We start from the raw sequence: 17,279 nt of genomic DNA, 5'->3' as shown, positions 1-17,279 counted from the left end.
GTATGGAATTTCTGTGGTTGACATGTGAATGCTGTTTGTTTCTTCCTCCTCCCTCTCCCTCCCCACCCTAACTTGATCCTCCAGGCAGAAAAATACATAAAATCCAGGAGGCTCCACAGGCGCCTGGGAAAATGCTCAATTTCCCTAAGGGATAAACTTTTTTGTGATCCCTGGAACTCCTCTTACTCAGAGAAATTCATCTGTTGTAACAATTATACCTAGAACTTAGGTCCTTAGAGTTTGTGATATTGGCCAAAGGGTGGTGATGTGTAGCAATACTACAGGCAAATCATTATTTGCTTCTACAATACAATGGGCCATAAATGGACAGCCCACCGGGGAAGTACTGAGTCACTTCATTGGTGGAAATGACTATATTTTTAAGACTTAGCACTTCAATGTCTACGTTGTCTTATCTGTCTGACCTTGACATCTGCCCCTTTTGACCTTCAACTCTGCAGCCTTCAGCATCCCAGAGGTGAATGTGAATTATAATGCCAGCTCAGAGAGCTTACGATGTGAGGCTCCCCGATGGTTCCCCCAGCCTACAGTGGTCTGGGCATCCCAAGTTGACCAGGGAGCCAACTTCTCAGAAGTCTCCAACACCAGCTTTGAGCTGAACTCTGAGAATGTGACCATGAAGGTTGTGTCTGTACTCTACAATGTCACGATCAACAACACATACTCCTGTATGATTGAGAACAACATTGCCAAAGCCACAGGGGATATCAAAGTGACAGGTGAGTTCCTCTACCTTTTTGTATGGGTTTATTAGAGTGAGAATCAAATCTAAATTAAAATCTAATTTCTTTATCAGATATATTATGTACCAGGGCACAGAAAGCTCTAGAGTCCTTGAGAGCTTGATGACAATTCCAGTTGGGATTACATTATGTAAGGAGAAGACTAACACAAAGCAATATTTATGGCATATAGGTCAAAGATGGCAATTAGGCTTCATTTTGTATGCCTTCTCATTGATAGGGAGTGGCTGCCTAGAAAGCAATGTTTAGGACTCTGTGCCCTGTCTAACTCAGGAGGACAGCTTTGATGAAGCAGCGGGGAAGTGATAATTATTTGACATCTTTGATATATTCAGCTGATGATCTAAATCCCAAGCCCCCCAAAACTAGTTTGGTTCTAGCCCGCCTTTGAGAAGGCTTTCAATTTGAAGACTAAAGGTTTTAAAATCTGACTTTGTCTTATTCAAGCCTTCTGGGACCGGCTCATGAACCCACTAATATTAGTCCAGGATTAACCTGAAAGCTCTAGATTGAACTGGCACCTTAGTTTCCCTGCAGTGCTTTAGTGCATACAAAACCTACAGTTGAGCTAGTGTCAAGAAAATACACAGACTGAATTATGACTTTTAAGACCATCCCTCCTGGGGCTAAATTGAATTCAAACTGGAGAGAAAGGGGTATGTCAAGAAAACTGCTGTCAAATCAACTCTAGTACCAGGCAGAATACCTTGCACATTGTAAGTACCCTATATATGTTTGCTGAATTTAACTGAATAAATATTTTCATTGGCTTATTTTTTATTTAAAATTATATATATGAAAAGGCAATGAAATGGGAGAAAATATTTGCAGATCATTTATCTGATAAGATGTTAATATCCAGAGTACATAAAGAACTTCTAAAACTCAACAACAAAAAAATCAACCCAATTAAAAAATGGGCAGATGAATTCAATAGACATTTCCCTGAAGAAGATATATGAATGGCCAACAAACACATGAAAAGATGCTCAACATCACTAATCATCAGAGAAATGCAAATCAAAAACACAATATCACCTCAAAGCCATTAGGATGGCTCCTATCAAAAAAAACAGTGTTGGTGAGGATGTGGAGAAATTGGAACCCTCGTGCACATTGGTGAAAGTGTAAAATGGTGCAACTGCTATGGAAAACAGTATGGAAGTTCTTCAAAAAATTATAATAGAACTACTATATGATCCAGCAATCCTATTTCTGTGTATATATCCAAAAGAATCGAAAGCAGGGTCTCAAATTGATATACACACACTCACGTTCATAGCAACATTATTCATAATAGCCAAAAGGTAGAAGCAATCCCAAATGTCTATCAACAGATGAATGGATAAACAAAATGTGGTATACATATATACATATATATATATATATATATATATATGATGGAATATTATTCAGCCTTATAAAGGAAGGAACTCTTTTTACATGCTACAACATGGATGAACCTTCAGGATATTATGCTAAGTGAAATAAGCCAGTCATGGAAAGACAAATACTACATAATTCCACTTATGTGAGGTATCTAAAGTAGTCAAATTCATAGAAACAGAAAGTAAAATGGTGGTTACCAGCAGCTAAGTGGGAGGGAGAAGGAAGGGGAGTTGTTGTTTAATGGATATAGAGTTTGAGATTTGCAATATGAAAAAGTTTTGGAGATCTGTTTCACAACAATGTGAATATACTTAACACTACTGAACTATACACTGAAAAATGGTTAAGATGATAAATTTTATGGTATGTGTTTTTTACCACAATAAAAAAAAAAAGTATCTAATTTAAAAAAAAATTATAGGGGCCTGCCCAGTGGCGTAGTGGTTAAGTTCACATGCTCCGCTTCGGCAGCCCAGGGTTCGCAGGTTCAGATCCTGGGCACAGACCTACACACCACTTATCAAGCCATGCTGTGGCAGGTGACCCACATATAAAGTAGAGGAAGATGGGCATGGATGTTAGCCCAGGGCCAATCTTCCTCAGGAAAAGGAGGAGGGTTGGCAGTGGAGATTAGCTCAGGGCTAATCTTCCTCACCAAAAAAATAAATAAAGATACATATATATAAATAAATATATAAAATAAAATAAATTATACATATGGAAAGAGAGAGTTCTTCCACCATCCTGAGGAACAAATTGGTGACTGTACTGGTTAGAATGATCTTAGTTACCTGTAACAGAAAACCAACTCAAATAAGCTTGAGCTAAAAGGGGAATTTATTAAAAGAGTATTAGGATGTCTTGTGGAACCAAGGACAGAAAGTGCAATTTTGCTTCAGGAATAGCTGAAACCAGGAACTTAAATTCCATTGGGATTCTCTGTTTCTCATTTCTTCTTCATTCTCTCTTTACTCTCTTATTTACTCTCTTGTTTCAGTCTATAGGGCAGAATGTGGTTACCAAGAACTCCTACCTTTAAAAGTCTCTTTCACTCAAGAGAGTAACCAGACCGAACCTCAATCCCTCACTTATATTCTACATTCCCAGAAAGGCTCAACTTGGGTCAGTTGCCCACACCTAGACTAATGAGGTGGTACCTAATGGAAGGCCTTCCCAGAAGAGAAAGGGGGAATGAAGCAGTGGGCATTTAAAACAATAGGTGTTAACAACAGTATCTCAGTTCAGATCTCAATAAAAAGCCTCCTGTATAACCAGTGTCTTCTAATAGAAGGGGCAATAACTGGACAAACCAAAGAGATTGAGCATACCTTTTATTCATTGAGCAGATTCTTTTGCCATACATGCTTATTGGATACATCAGAACAAGTGTTCCATTAATCAATAGTAGGACTAAATACAACTTTTGGTAACAGGATATAGCTCAAAATTAAGAAAATAACATAATTCCTTCTTGCCATACACAAAGTAGGTACTCTATACACGTTTTTAAACAATTTTATGAGGCCAAGGGGTTTATATCCTGTGTTCTATGACTATACTGCTAACTTTGGTCATTCATTCAACACGTATGTATTGTGCACCAAATAGGTACAAAGCAAATTTTAAGTCCCATGAAATACTGAAATGAATAGCACAATTGTCATAAGAGAAGTTAATCACATGTAGATATGGTGCCTAGCGGAAAAGTTGTTAATTATGACTGTAGTGGCTCAGTAGATGAGACAGAGTTCAATCTGGGTTTTGAAGGAGAAGAATGGTTTTGATAGAATAGAAAGGTATGAAGTCAGGAACCTATGTCAATGGTCCAGTGGAGAAATTATGAGGCCCTTAACTGGGGCAGTGGCCATGGGAAGAAAAGGGGAAAGAATCTAAAGTTAATGAAGAAAATAATTTACAGGACTTGGTGACACAAATGTGAAAGACAAGAGAAAGAACAAGTCAAAATGGGTCTGATATTTCTACCCAGGTTGTTTAGGAGGTTAGTAATGCTACCAACAAAAAATGAAAACATAGGAGAAGCAACATGTTTGGAAAGAAGATGAGGGTTTTAGAGATGTTGAGTTGAAAGTGCCCACTGTGTACATAGGAAGAGATGTCCAGTGCTTAGCACATTTCCCAGCATACAATAAGTTTTAGGGAGAATGCTTCATCCCTATTCCATGTATTTCCTTCCACAAGAAGGAATCCCCACCAATGTAACCCTTCACTCCTCTCTCTTCTCCTCTCTTTCACTCCTCCCCAGAAAAGGAGGAATTAATTTATCTGATTGGTGAGTTTAGTAGGAGAAGCTGAACACAAGTAGCTCAGCTCCTTATTTTTCCTTTTCTCTCTAGCTAACCCTCAGGAAGTATACATTCTACTCTGCTCCTCCAAGCCATCAGTTTTTCAGGGGTAGAATCTTGCCCTTGCAGGAGGAAGCCTGCCCTAGTCTGGTGCCACCTGTCGCTGGTGAAGTCTGGGCTGCAGACCACTTGCCTGCAGACAAAGTTTCGTCCTTTATTATCAAATTTATCAGTAATAAAGGTGATATTTTGGTCTTCCAGTTGCCTCACTTTTTGTCTTACTCTTTAATTGGTTGAGAACTCAGTTGGGGAAGAGGGTGTTATTTATCGGAGTCCTTTGAACCTCAACAGTAGGTGCTCAAAAATATTTACTGAACAATTATGTTTTTAACTGACATATACAGTAGCAACTGTAAATCCCGACGTGGAACTCAGGACAGAGTTCAGGCTAAGGAGGTGGATTTGGAAACGATCAATTTAATGGGAGTAATGCTTATTAGGCTTGAGTGAGGTTACTATTGTTTTTATAATACTTATTGAGTGCTTACTATTGTGCCAGGCTCTGTTCTAAGTGCTTTACATGTATTAACTTATTAATCCCCATAAGAACCCTATGAAGTAGATTATTATTATTTTAGCTCTTTTTTATAGATGAAGAAACTGAGGCATGTACAGATTGAGCAACTTGCCTAAAGTCACACAACTAGTAGGTGTCAGAGCTGAAATGAGTTGAGACTGGATTGGCTGGGGAGGGAATAGAGTAAAAGAAGAGTAATTTCACTCCTTCACTTCTACATTTCTCTACTTCAAAATGAGAACACTGCTTTCTCATCAATTTGTAGTAGTATGACAAAAGTGAATGACACAGAACACGTAAAAGTCACTCCCTACGGGTAAAAATGTGTCTGAAACCAAGGACTGGCCATGGCTGTTTGTTTAGCCTCTTCTTTATTTGGTAAGTAATAACAATCTCCTATTGGTATGGTTATTCATTTGGCTGAGTGCTCACTGGAGTGGACCACAGAATGGAACTTCCTCTGAAGAAAGGGAAAGCTCTGCTTTTAAGCCAGTGACAGTAAGGTGGAGAATGAGGTACAACATTGGCCCCAAATTGGGGTACAAGTTGCATTAGGAACAACTTGTTCTGTATTTCAGGTACTTTTCTTTGCTAGCAAGCCATATGAAGAAGATATCCAGCTTTTCCTCTATAACCCTGAACTGTTTTCTCTCCCTTTACAGACTCTGAGATTAAAAGGCGGAGTCACCTACAGCTGCTGAACTCAAAGGCTTCCCTGTGTGTCTCCTCTTTCTTTGCCATCACCTGGATATTCCTGCCTCTCTCCCTTTACCTGATGCCAAAATAATATGCCTTGGCCACACAGAAACATGCAAAGTCATTGATATGACAGGTGAGCTGAATCACAAATGGTGTGGGGGATCCGTTCTGTGTATGCTAACAAGAGTCCAGCAGCCTCTAGCATCAGCCTCAGAGAGAAACACTTAATGCCAGGGCAGTTGGCACTATTTCCACTGGTATTTTGAAAGGTAAGCATTTGTTAACTTAACAAAGCATATAGACTTCATTGACAGACTTATAGGAAAAACAACTCTATGCAATTTAAATATTTGTGTAAATATAAACACCTTTTCATACCTATGAAGGCAAAAACATCTTATTGAAGAGAAAGAGATGTTTAGCCCTCTCTGGATTTCACTGTTATTTATGAAGATCTACCACATTACTCAGTGGCATCACCACCACGTGTCCAGGCTCACAACCTTAGAGCTATTTTTGTCCCCCCCGTCCTTCATGTCAATTTGTTACTAAGCCCTACAGCATTTTCATGTGTTGTCTCTCAGATTGACCCTAATCCAGCCTGCATCATCTCACACCCAGACTAGTTCTAAAACTTTGTACTTGCTCCTTCCTCTCCCCACTTCAGGTGATAGGAAACAAGGTGCCAGAACAAAATGATTGAAACACTGTTTTCACCACAGCGTTCCTTTGCTCTGGAACCTGAAGTGACTCTTTGGACACCACTATATTCAAAGTTAAAATCCTCTGCTGTGCAGTCATAGCTCTCTAACAGTTTCTCTCCCTGAGCTTCCTGCTTCTCTCAACTACCTACTACTGTTGTCTGGCCTTGCTCCCTCTCTCACTGCCCCTTCCCGGAAATCTCCTCTACTCTATGGCAATTCAGATCCACATTTCCTTCACCCATTTCAATAAAGTGCTTCCTAGCTTATAGCCCCCTTTCCTGATGGTCCTTTCATTTCACATCCCCTGGGCATGTATGTATAATTTATGATAGCTTACACTCTCTAAGGCACATACATTCTTTTCCTCGACTGTTAAGTCCTCAAGGGCAGGCAAAGATCTGTTGATTTGCTTTTCATTCTTTTTACTGTTCTCTAAACACTTACTACTGTGCAGCGCAAAAATATATTTTTTTGTAAGGAAACCTGCCAGTTCCCATCATTTCCAACCTCAACAGTTGTCAGTGGAGGAAACTATCCCTTAAGGATCTCGTTAGTAGAAGAAGGAACCCTTTCTTCTTTCCTTGATTCCCCATAACACTGTAAATGAGTTTTTAATATCCTGCAACTAGATCATCTGACCTATAAAGTATAGCTTATTCATCTTTATCTAGTATTCCCTTAGAGCAGTAATTTGCAGCCTTTTTTTAAAAGCCATGACATACATGTAACCATGACGTTCACATGCAGTACACATAGCGTTATATACTGTTACCCATTTAGCTGCAGCTCCATCTTTTTCTCCCTAGAACTATAGAGCGATAACCTTAAATCAAATCAATTTTTTAAAATAAATGATCATTATTATTAATGATCACTAATAAAATAGATCATTACTTGTGACACACATTATAACTGATAATGACATTTTAGGTCACATACATTCCCTGGTTGGGAACTCAGGCAGAAACCATCTTTCTACTTCTACCCAGGAGCCTGCCCATGGTTCATCTCTCAGTTCCTGTTTACTCTGCGAGTCTACAGCCATACCACTCTGAACGTGCCCAATCTCATCTGCTTGCTCTGAGGATGGTCCCCTCCCTTAGGGAGAGACTCAAGCCATCTCCTTTTCCCCAGCCACACATGGTACCATGTGGCCTCGATAGAGCATCATCAAAATACAGAAAAACAAGTCCGTTTCTGAAAAAGAGATACACTCATACAGTGGCAGGGAGACTTTCAGTTCTCAATAAATGTTTGCTGAATGGTTGTAATGGTATCTTATTGCTGTTATTTTCAGAATCCCAGGAATCTGCAAAACTATTTCACCACAGGATTATGACCCAGTTTTATATTTCTGGGGGGAAATGAATTCATGTGTACAAGTCTCAAGTGAACAAGTAAGATCAAGAAGCAAAAGAAGCCAAAAGCAACCCACAGAAGATTCCAATGTGAACAAGATAAATTTATCTTCAAAGACATATATTAAAACTTGAGAAAAGAACTCATCTGAACTAGAGAAGGGTGTTAAGACTGCTAAGTAAAATGCATGTGAAGACAAGTGTATCCCCAGATCTCAGGGACCTCTTCTTACCCATCCCCATCCAGGGAGTGACAGGATGGGATATTGCATCTCCCTTGTCTCTGAATCTTTATATTGCTGTAATGTTGCTCTGAGGAAGTTCCTAGAAAATTTCAATTGCAATATATCCATGTTTTATAATTCACAAATTAAACTGTAGTGGATACAGTAAGAAGCTGCTAATCAGCTGCTATTTCACAATTCAGAGGTGGCTGCATTTTAGTGACGGGTCAAATGATTTGCTTTTCATTATGATTATGATGCTTCCAAAAGTGCCTTGGAATTTCCTCCCATCTGACAAATGCTAAAGAAATGTGGAAAATGATTATAATTTTAACATAAAAAAACACAGTTGAGTGACACTGCTTTTCTAAATTATCTGAGCATTTTAAAACAATGCCATTTTATTTCTCAGATGAGGTCATCCTTGAACAGTCCAGGAAAGGACCTCTCATCTTGATTGTTTGTGGCATTATGTCCTCACAAGGTTTGAGGCTTCTATTTTCTATCCTGCATGGACAATGATGACCTCAGCTTTCAACAGCATCTAGAACAGAGGGACTCAACCGGGGTGATTTTGCACCACCCCAGGGGACATCTGGAAATGTGTGGAGACAATTTTAGTTGTCATAACTTGAGGGGGGTGGTGCTACTGGCATCTAGTGGATAGAACCCAGGGATGCTGCTCAACATCCTACAATGTACAGGCCAACCACCCACAACAAAGATTATCCAGTCCCAAATGTCAATTGTGCTGAGATTAATAAACCCTGATGTAGAGAAGAAAAGGACCTAAAACGAGGAGAGCAAACAAACCTGTTTGCTTCCTAAAAATAGGCATTAGCCTCTGTCTCTTTGGCTGCTGCCTCAGCACAGAAAGCCAGAACTCAGTTTAGGGCAACCAGGAATTCCTGATAGGATTATCTTCAGCTGGTTGAGCTTCTAACTTCCTTTCCCTTCATTCTACTCTACAAATCAAGTTCTGTGAGAGAGCTGCCTGAGTTCCATCTCAAGTTCTCTCGCTCTGAATTTAGATCTCGGGACCCTGCCTAGTCAAAATTCAAATTAAGGCAACAAAGCATGTACTTTCCTCAAAAACAAAGAGACTTCTGAAAGCAGGGGCAATGAACCTTTGAAACGAGGCCCTGAGGAATGAAGCTTTGATAGAAAAAAATATTTTGTTTCCAGCCTCCGTCCCACACTTTTCATGTGTTGACCACTGCCTCCCTGAGACTTCAGACCCACCATGACTATATTACATTTTGTTATAGGAAATTTGATTTTAGAGTTCTGCCAGTTCAAGAGAATGATTAAATACACATTTCCTATACTGTTGTCTGCCTGGTTTGTCAGAGGGAGTGTTAGGCAAGATGAATAAAAAGCCACAGATCAGGTTCTAAAAATTAGTACCTAGCATGTAATGGGCCCTCAATAGATGTTTGTTGAATGAATGGATAAATGAATGGGAGTGAATGATAGGAGCCGGTGAGCATGGGCTGGGTGGCCAGGTCTAGTTTCTTAAGTAAACTCCACTAGGCTTTACCAGCCTCGCATATCTCCACCTGGAAAAATAAGTGGTGACAGTGGGCTTGAGGCAGATAAATGTGGGACAATACATATAGATGGACAAACCCATTGCTCTAGTGTCAAAAAAATCTGACTTTTACTACTCAGGAATTATCAAATTCTCAAATCTTAGAAATGGAAGAACCTCAAAATCATCTTTCCTAGTCCTTTCACTTTTCAGATGAAGACCCAGAGGCCCAGGGTGAAGTGTGGGTAATTGGTTATCCCCATGTTATATAACTTGCCAAAAATCACACTGGTAGTTGGTGGAGGGATAAAATCTATAGAAAATTTCATTGCCAAACGGCAAATTCCCAAGGGATTCTTTGCTGCATTCTCAGCTTGGTCCCAATAGGCCTTTCACAAAAAAAGAATAATGATGAACCAAATTGAGAAAGCAAACTGTGACAGCATAAACACTCCCAACCCAGGTTAATTCTTTGGCCTTGTCCATGAGCACACAGCAGATGCATTAGACAACAGATGCGTCGTATCAGCTGAAGTTCAAGGACCAGAATATAATGTACACCACAAATATCTGGGGAAGCTCAAATCTAGATGCCAAAGGCTAAAACATTTCAGAAGTATTAACATATTTGAGGGAACAAACAAGTTAAACTTCAAGGTAAAGTGTTGGCTACCAGCTCTACCCAGGTTATATGAAGATTTGTTTTAAGTGTACAGTGACCTCAATCTGTGCATTGTTAATAGGGAGACAGGGTGTGCAGGGGGTCATTATTGCATAATAAGACTTCTGCCTGATGGTATATGTGGTGTACTTTGGTTCTATTGAAATTTGTAATTCCCAATCTCTCTCCAGCTGGTGAAGTCTCCACACATTCAACTGGCTACTCTAATTCAGACTGTCTTACTGTGTGCCTGAGCTCCTTGCTTCTTCTAACCTTGTCTTATTTCCTCTTTCACATCAATTATCTTCATGAGATTCAATATGGAAGCCATGAGTGAAAATTAACAGTCACAAAAACAGAATGTTAGCTATGCTCTCTCTTGTCTTTCTTTAAATTCTACCTACCCTCAAGTAAAAATTCTTTTTTCCCCATGAAGCTGTCTCTGAGTGGTCCTATGCACCATGATTTTACTCTCTTCTTCAGTCTATATACGCAATTTAGCACAAAATCACACACAGTTTTGTCTATTGTTCTTCATTACTGTGCACTTGGACTCCCTTGAAGATGACGACAAAATAAGGATAGGGGCCCAGGCAGCCCTTGGAAGTTTACTCTTAAAAAAGAGGGTCAAGCAGATACTCCCAAGAGCCCTTATTTACTGATGGTATCTGCTGGGCCAAAGCAGTTAAGTCACAGCCTAGAGGGGAGGTCTATAGTTATCACTACAGGAGCCCCCGTGTCTAGTGATAGGCATGGCTCCCCTAGATAATGACATGCCTGTGTCTTCTCAAAGTCATAACTTGACCTTCAGCACTGTCTTATCTCTTCAGTTCAAATCTACTTGCCTGGCCTAAGAAGTATCCTTACTATTTTCAACTTTAAGGTCCCTTACCCAAAACTCTAAACACTTCACATAAGAACTTTATGGATAACTTGGTCCTATATCCCTTCTTTAGAATAAGCCAAAAGTGATGCTCAGTTAATCTAGTCTGTGTGTGGTTCATAGCAGATTGAGACCATTTCTTTTCTCTTTGCCCTCCGCATTTGCAGTTACCAAACTTTATTTGCAACCATTCATGTATCATGATAGGGAGAACTATTTACATTTTGACAGATAAAATTCTGAGACCTTATGGTACTTAGTATGAGTTTGATGAGTTGGCTCAGGTAGTCATATATGACTCAAGCGGTGGGTCCAGGTCTCCTACTCAGGGCAGCTAAGACTAGAAGTGTGACAGAGTTACAGCATAAAGATAGCAGTTTCTATTAAGAGGCAGTAGGTGCCCCAGAAGAAGCCAAGTCAGAGACTACAAAATGAGGATCTATGAGAAAAATGACAGTTGTCTTTAGTTCCTCTCACCTTCCCTTTTTTCCATTTTCTCCCATATGGCCCAGTCAACCCTCCTCTAGGCTCTGAGCACCCTCAGTCTTTCCACCATTCTTTCCCTTAATGTCCCACCCCAAGAAAAAAATGCTCCCTGGCATCTAGCTACACATGAGAAGGTAATTTATCGACTACCTTTTTCATTAGCTTAATGTATTGCCCTCCCATGGAGGCAAATCCTTACTCCACTGAAATAAAGCTGAGTGAAAATATCAAACAAAAATATCAAACTAGTGAGAAATACTTAGAGTAACAAAGTGTAGACCAGTGATTCTCAGTGAGGGAGTGGGGAGATGCAGGTGCTTTTTAACAATACAGACATCACCACCTCCACCCCCATTGCTGGAGTTAAGAACCATTGTGTAACATGAGACATATTTGAAGAGAAAATGTTACCTTCATAAACATGCAACTATCTTGGAAGTTTGAGCTCCACTGATGCAAATAACCACATTTAGAGAAGGAAAGGAAACTGAGTGCATCCTATGTGTCAAATGTCATACTAGGCATTTGTCTCACTCAATCCTTATCCTATAAAGTGGGTATCACTTTGACCAGAGCACTATTGCCATTTCACAGAGGAGAAAACAGGTCCTGAGAGGTTAAGTAACCTACCTAAGATCACATAGGCAATAGGTTGAACCAGAATTCAAACTCAAATCCATCATCACACCCCATACTATTTCTGAAAGAGTATGGTCATGGGTAAAAGTGCTATAAAAGTTCAAAACATTATATAAATATTGGCTATTGTGTTATTATATGAATTAAAATATGAGGATTCTTTGGGAACTTTCAACTTTGTTGCTCATGAAGATCTTCAGCCATCTGTAAGGAGGATGGCTCCTCTCCTTGGAGCAGACTGCAATGCTTCCCCAGTTACACTTGGGCATTTTCCACCAGAGCCCTTCCCTGACTAACAAACAGGCTGGCAGTAAAATTGCAAGCCTCCTCCTAACTCACTCTAAGGACACCACCTTGCTGTGTTCCCGACAAGTTCCTTGGGGACTATCTCCAAGACTTCAGAAGACGGTTGTAATCTGCTGAGGTGAAGTCTTTACCAGGTGATCCAAAATGTCTCCTGAGACCAGCTTATATGTTCCTTGTTATTTGCCCTCAAGTATACCTGGAAAGAACAGATTTAATTACTATAAATTCTTCCTTGAATCCACTAATATTGAACACTGGATCACAGATGGTTCTATCCAGATACTCTGCCATGTTCAACCACACTGCTTTTATCAAATCTATCAAGTTTTCCATTTTTATTTCTTCTTTTAGTACTTATGTTTAGACATGCCTTCTGCCCCTCTAGATTATATAAAAATATTGATCTTTATATTTTAATACTTCTATCTTTCTTTTTTAACATTTAAATCTTTGCTCCATCTGAAATTAATTTTTGGTATAATCTGTGAAGTAAGAGAGTTAACAATTGTTATTTCAAGTGATTCTCCAATATTATTTATTAATTAACTCATCCTTACTTCCACCGACTTTTTAAAATATTTTATTATATTGCATGTTCTTATATATACTTGTCTCTGTTTCTAAACTTTTGATAACTTTTGAGACCTACAATTTTAACCAGTATATCTAGGAAAGGAAAAAGACAGTTATATGCAAATATATTTACCCAGCTATTTCCTGGAGATGGGTAAGAAAGAGAACAAAATAGAAGCAAAAATTAGAAATGAACAGTGAATGATCAGAAAGGACTTACTGGTTCAATAAAAAAACTCTTGTAACAATTTGCCCTGGTGTAAATCAGGGTATTACCATTCTCCCTTAATGTAATGACCAAGGAGTAAGCACAGTTAGACACAATTAGGATAGAGAGATACATGTGTCAGGAAAAAGCTTGGCTCCATTTAATTCCTCTCCCCACCTCACCCATTTATGAGCCAGAGTACCTGAGCATCCTCTGAACAGAGTTGGTACTACGGGCAAAAATTATAATGGGAGTCCCTGTCTCAACAGTACCTGCCTCATTTGGTAACTGAGACTATTAAACAGATAATTCATAAAAAGCAGTTATTACATTGCCTGACTGTATTAGTTTCCTAGGACTGACATAAAATACCACAGATTGGGTGGTGGCTTAAATGACAGAAATTTATTTTCGCACAGTTCTGGGGGCTAGAAATCCAAATTCAAAGTGTCAGGAGGTTTGGTTTTCCTGAGACCTCTTTTCTTGGCTTGCAGATGGACACCTTCTAGCTGTGTCTTCACATGGACTTTTCTCTCTGCACAAGCATCCCTGGTTTCTCTTCCTCTTCTTATAAGGACACCAGTCATATTGGATTAGGTCCCACCCATATGACTTCATTTAACCTTAATTACCTCTTTACTGTAATTGGCCCTATCTCCAATTACAGTCACATTCTGAGGTATACTGGGGGTTAGGACTTCAACATATGAATTTTGGGGGACACAATTCAGTCCATAACACTGGCACATATGAAGGAAGTAATAAAAATTAGCTATTATTAAGTACACGTGTTGGGCAGGGCAAATGACTATCAAGGCAACCATAAAAGGAAAGATATGAACAACTTGCTTTTTTTCCCCCTATTTTACCAAGAATAAATGTTTAATGTTTGAACAGTTGGGACACAAGAGAAACCCTTGTCCAAATAGCTACCGATTCAAACCAGGTCAGAGGACACTTGAAGACTGGAGCACAATGGCTCAGCAGGTGGATGCTGTTAAGGGAACTGAATTGGCTAATGGCCTCCCCAACCACAGGTTACTATTTTAAATGTTACAAAAGACCATCAAGCATGAAAAGATGAAAAACAAAACCAGTGTGGGTCTAATCTTCAAAGGAGGAGAACTGAGTGATAGGTGCAGTTTGGCTCCATGTGACTACACTAAATTGCCAAATACAAGGCTGCCTTTGGGCTAGAGGTAGGTTACAATCTTTTTTTGTCCTGGGGCTCTCAGGATGGAAAATAGCTTTTTTCTTTTTTCTTTCCTTCTCACTAAAATCCTTTTTGCAGTCCCTGAAGACTGAAAACATCTGTGTTGGCGAAAGTCATGCAAAAGGGACACAAACATACCCCTAGCGCTACATAATATACATAAAAGAGGGCTTATTTGGGTAAAAACTTCCAAGTAGATTTGAAGGAGCAGGGCTATCCTTTGAGCTCTTGTTACAGTGGTATGCTTAGACTGGGCATAGCTGTGCTGCACTCATCAGGGCCAAACATTGACATAGAGAGTGGTCACTTGCCCCCATTACAATAGAGAATGACCCTTTCCCATAGTAATGCTCTATATATTTGTAGGAAAAGAAGAGTAGGCAACTATGATGCTATGGAAGCCCCCAATTGAGGAAATGGCCTTGTTAGAAAGGGGATCCCCCAAAGCTCAAGAGCTAGTATTAGGCTGATCCCCCACCCAAGGGCTTCCAGGGCCCTCCAGATGTGTACCTGCTCAGTCAAGGAAAAAGAATAATCGCACTCCCTAACTACCAGCCATTGTAGGGAGGGTCAGGCAATCCTCACCACATATAAATGTCATTGGACTACTGGTCAGTTGAAATGGCAGCACAAAGAGTAACCAACTTTAAGAGCTTGGCCACAATGCACCAGCTTCCTGCCAGGTGCGGAAAGAAGAGGGCTGCAGGACTCCACTCACATTTGCAATAGGGCCCAAGCAGTGACTTAAAAACAAAAACAAAAAAAAAATCTTCTGCAGTTACATGCCAGAAAGGGCCGTAAAGTGGATCTCTAGGTTCTTCATTGTCGTTTGAAGACCACTCCCAGTCTCTTATTCCCAAAGCACAGATAGCTTCTGAGTTCGCTAGATGATCAAGTCTTTCCTCTCCGCTTCAGGTACTCAGTTGCTCCCTAGGTGAATAGGGGAGCGATAGTTCCAGAATCCTAACGCTAACAGTATGGAAACAGTAAAAATGTCTCAAACATATATTATGGAGCAGATGTAAAGGAAGAAGGTCACTTTAACCAAAAGATCAATACATTTTTGGTACTTACAAAAAAAAATCTGATGATTCTAAATTTTTATTTCTAGCTTTCATCACTCACTCCTGATCCAGACATGTTCCCAGCTACTAACCAAGCACCTCCAAAGTTATCTCATTCTAAACATATCCAAAACAAACTCATTTTGTGAGTAGTAGGATCTATTCAAGTCACCCAAGCTAGAGCTCTCAGAGTTACCTTTGACCCCTAACAAGTCGTAATTAATTGGTCATCAATTAAACTGCAAAATGCCTCCATAATCTATCTACTCCTCTTCATTCTTATTGTTCCTGACTTAATTCAGCATCTTCTCTCGAGTGAACAATTGCCTAACCTCTAAACTAATCTTACTGCCTCCAGTTTCATTTTGACTTTTGATTTTTGATCCAAGAAAGATCCACCTCTAGGGGCCAGCCCCGTGGCTTAGTGGTTAAGTGCGCGTGCTCTGCTGCTGGCAACCCGGGTTCGGATCCCGGGCGCGCACTGATGCACCACTTCTCCCGCCATGTTGAGGCCGCATCCCACATACAGCAACTGGAAGGATGTGCAGCTATGACATACAACTATCTACGGGGCAAAAGATAGTTGGGGGAAAAGAATAAATAAATAAAATTATAAAAAAAAAAAAAAGAAAGATCCACCTCTTTGAGGCAGATGGGAATACAAATGTGACCTCTCCTGAACAAAGTAATTTGCTTCAGGAGGGGAAAAGCAAGAATTCATTAGGCCTGATTCACAATAGAAGAGTGATTGAGTTAAGAAACAGAGGAATAAGTCTTTCCCGGCCAATGTGGCATGATGCTGTGGTTTGATCCAATGATTCCGGCCAAGTTCTATGCATGTTCTTAAGCGGAGATGAGAAGGAGATGTTCTTGATGGGAGATGGGAAGACAGAGGGAAACAGGTACTCAGCTAGTGGGTTAAATTGTTCAAGAATCTAGTAGGACTCAAGATAGGTGACCCTTAGCTTTCCTTAATTAATGTGAAAAAAAGAACTTGGGTATGTACATACTCTAAAAATTAAAGACAATTTTTAATTTACAGAGAAAAAAATTACTCCTAAATCCACCACCTTAATAATAATTACCATGTCTGTGCATGCCCTTCCAGTCTTTGTTCACTACACACATATTTTATATAGCTGCAATAATAGCCTTTGTCTTAACATATAGAATTATATATCTAAAGATTTGCTTACTTAGAAAAACAATTGATCTTACCTAATCTCATGCATTTCACTTGAGGAATTTTCATTCTGGAGTACATCATTTACTAGAGACGAGTTTCTGCTGGTGAAGGGTGAAGTTGCAGCCTGGGTTATACCTACATAATTTTATGTAAAAGGAAAGGTGCAGAATTTAGTGAGGGGCTGTAGATTTAAAACTGGTGGACCCCAGACATGGGGAAAATGCCTAAAATCTAACAAATAAAAAAGAGACTCTCTTACCTTCATAGCACATTCTGCCGTTTATTAGCAGCATCATTAAAATAGTGTTAATAATACCTACTTCACAGGACTTTTGTGAGAAATAAATTATGTGAAATTGCATCGTAACCTATAAAAAGATACAAATGTAAGGAAAAACTATTAGCATCACTAATGATACTAATCATGATAGTAATGATTATATCACGATAATAATCATGATACTAATCTCACTAAACTCCAAACTCCTGAAAAACAATACCCTTGCTTCCT

General features: G+C 39.5%; 1 protein-coding gene and 1 long non-coding RNA gene across 2 annotated transcripts in view; one reads left to right on the top strand and one right to left on the bottom strand.

Annotated features, from left to right (window-relative positions):
- The window catches only part of VTCN1 (V-set domain containing T cell activation inhibitor 1), a 40,948-nt gene extending 35,107 nt beyond the window's left edge, over positions 1-5,841 (top strand). The window contains exons 6-7 of the mRNA XM_058536165.1: positions 462-740; positions 5,696-5,841. Coding sequence (XP_058392148.1) covers positions 462-740; positions 5,696-5,820 — 404 coding nt within the window. The 3' untranslated portion in view covers positions 5,821-5,841. The remainder of the gene's footprint in view (positions 1-461; positions 741-5,695) is intronic.
- A 6,024-nt stretch (positions 5,842-11,865) lies between these two features.
- Positions 11,866-17,128, bottom strand: LOC131402546 (uncharacterized). The gene is made up of 3 exons (XR_009218763.1): positions 17,028-17,128; positions 16,801-16,903; positions 11,866-12,720 (listed from the first exon to the last, which is right to left on the bottom strand). It is a non-coding gene; the product is annotated as an uncharacterized LOC131402546 (long non-coding RNA).
- Between the last annotated feature and the right edge of the window lie 151 nt (positions 17,129-17,279).

Source organism: Diceros bicornis, chromosome 4 (genome assembly GCF_020826845.1).
Source record: "Diceros bicornis minor isolate mBicDic1 chromosome 4, mDicBic1.mat.cur, whole genome shotgun sequence".
NCBI classification, from domain to species: Eukaryota; Metazoa; Chordata; class Mammalia; order Perissodactyla; family Rhinocerotidae; genus Diceros; species Diceros bicornis.
The sequence above is the reverse complement of the archived record's forward strand: the minus strand, read 5'-3'. Positions and strand labels throughout refer to the sequence as shown.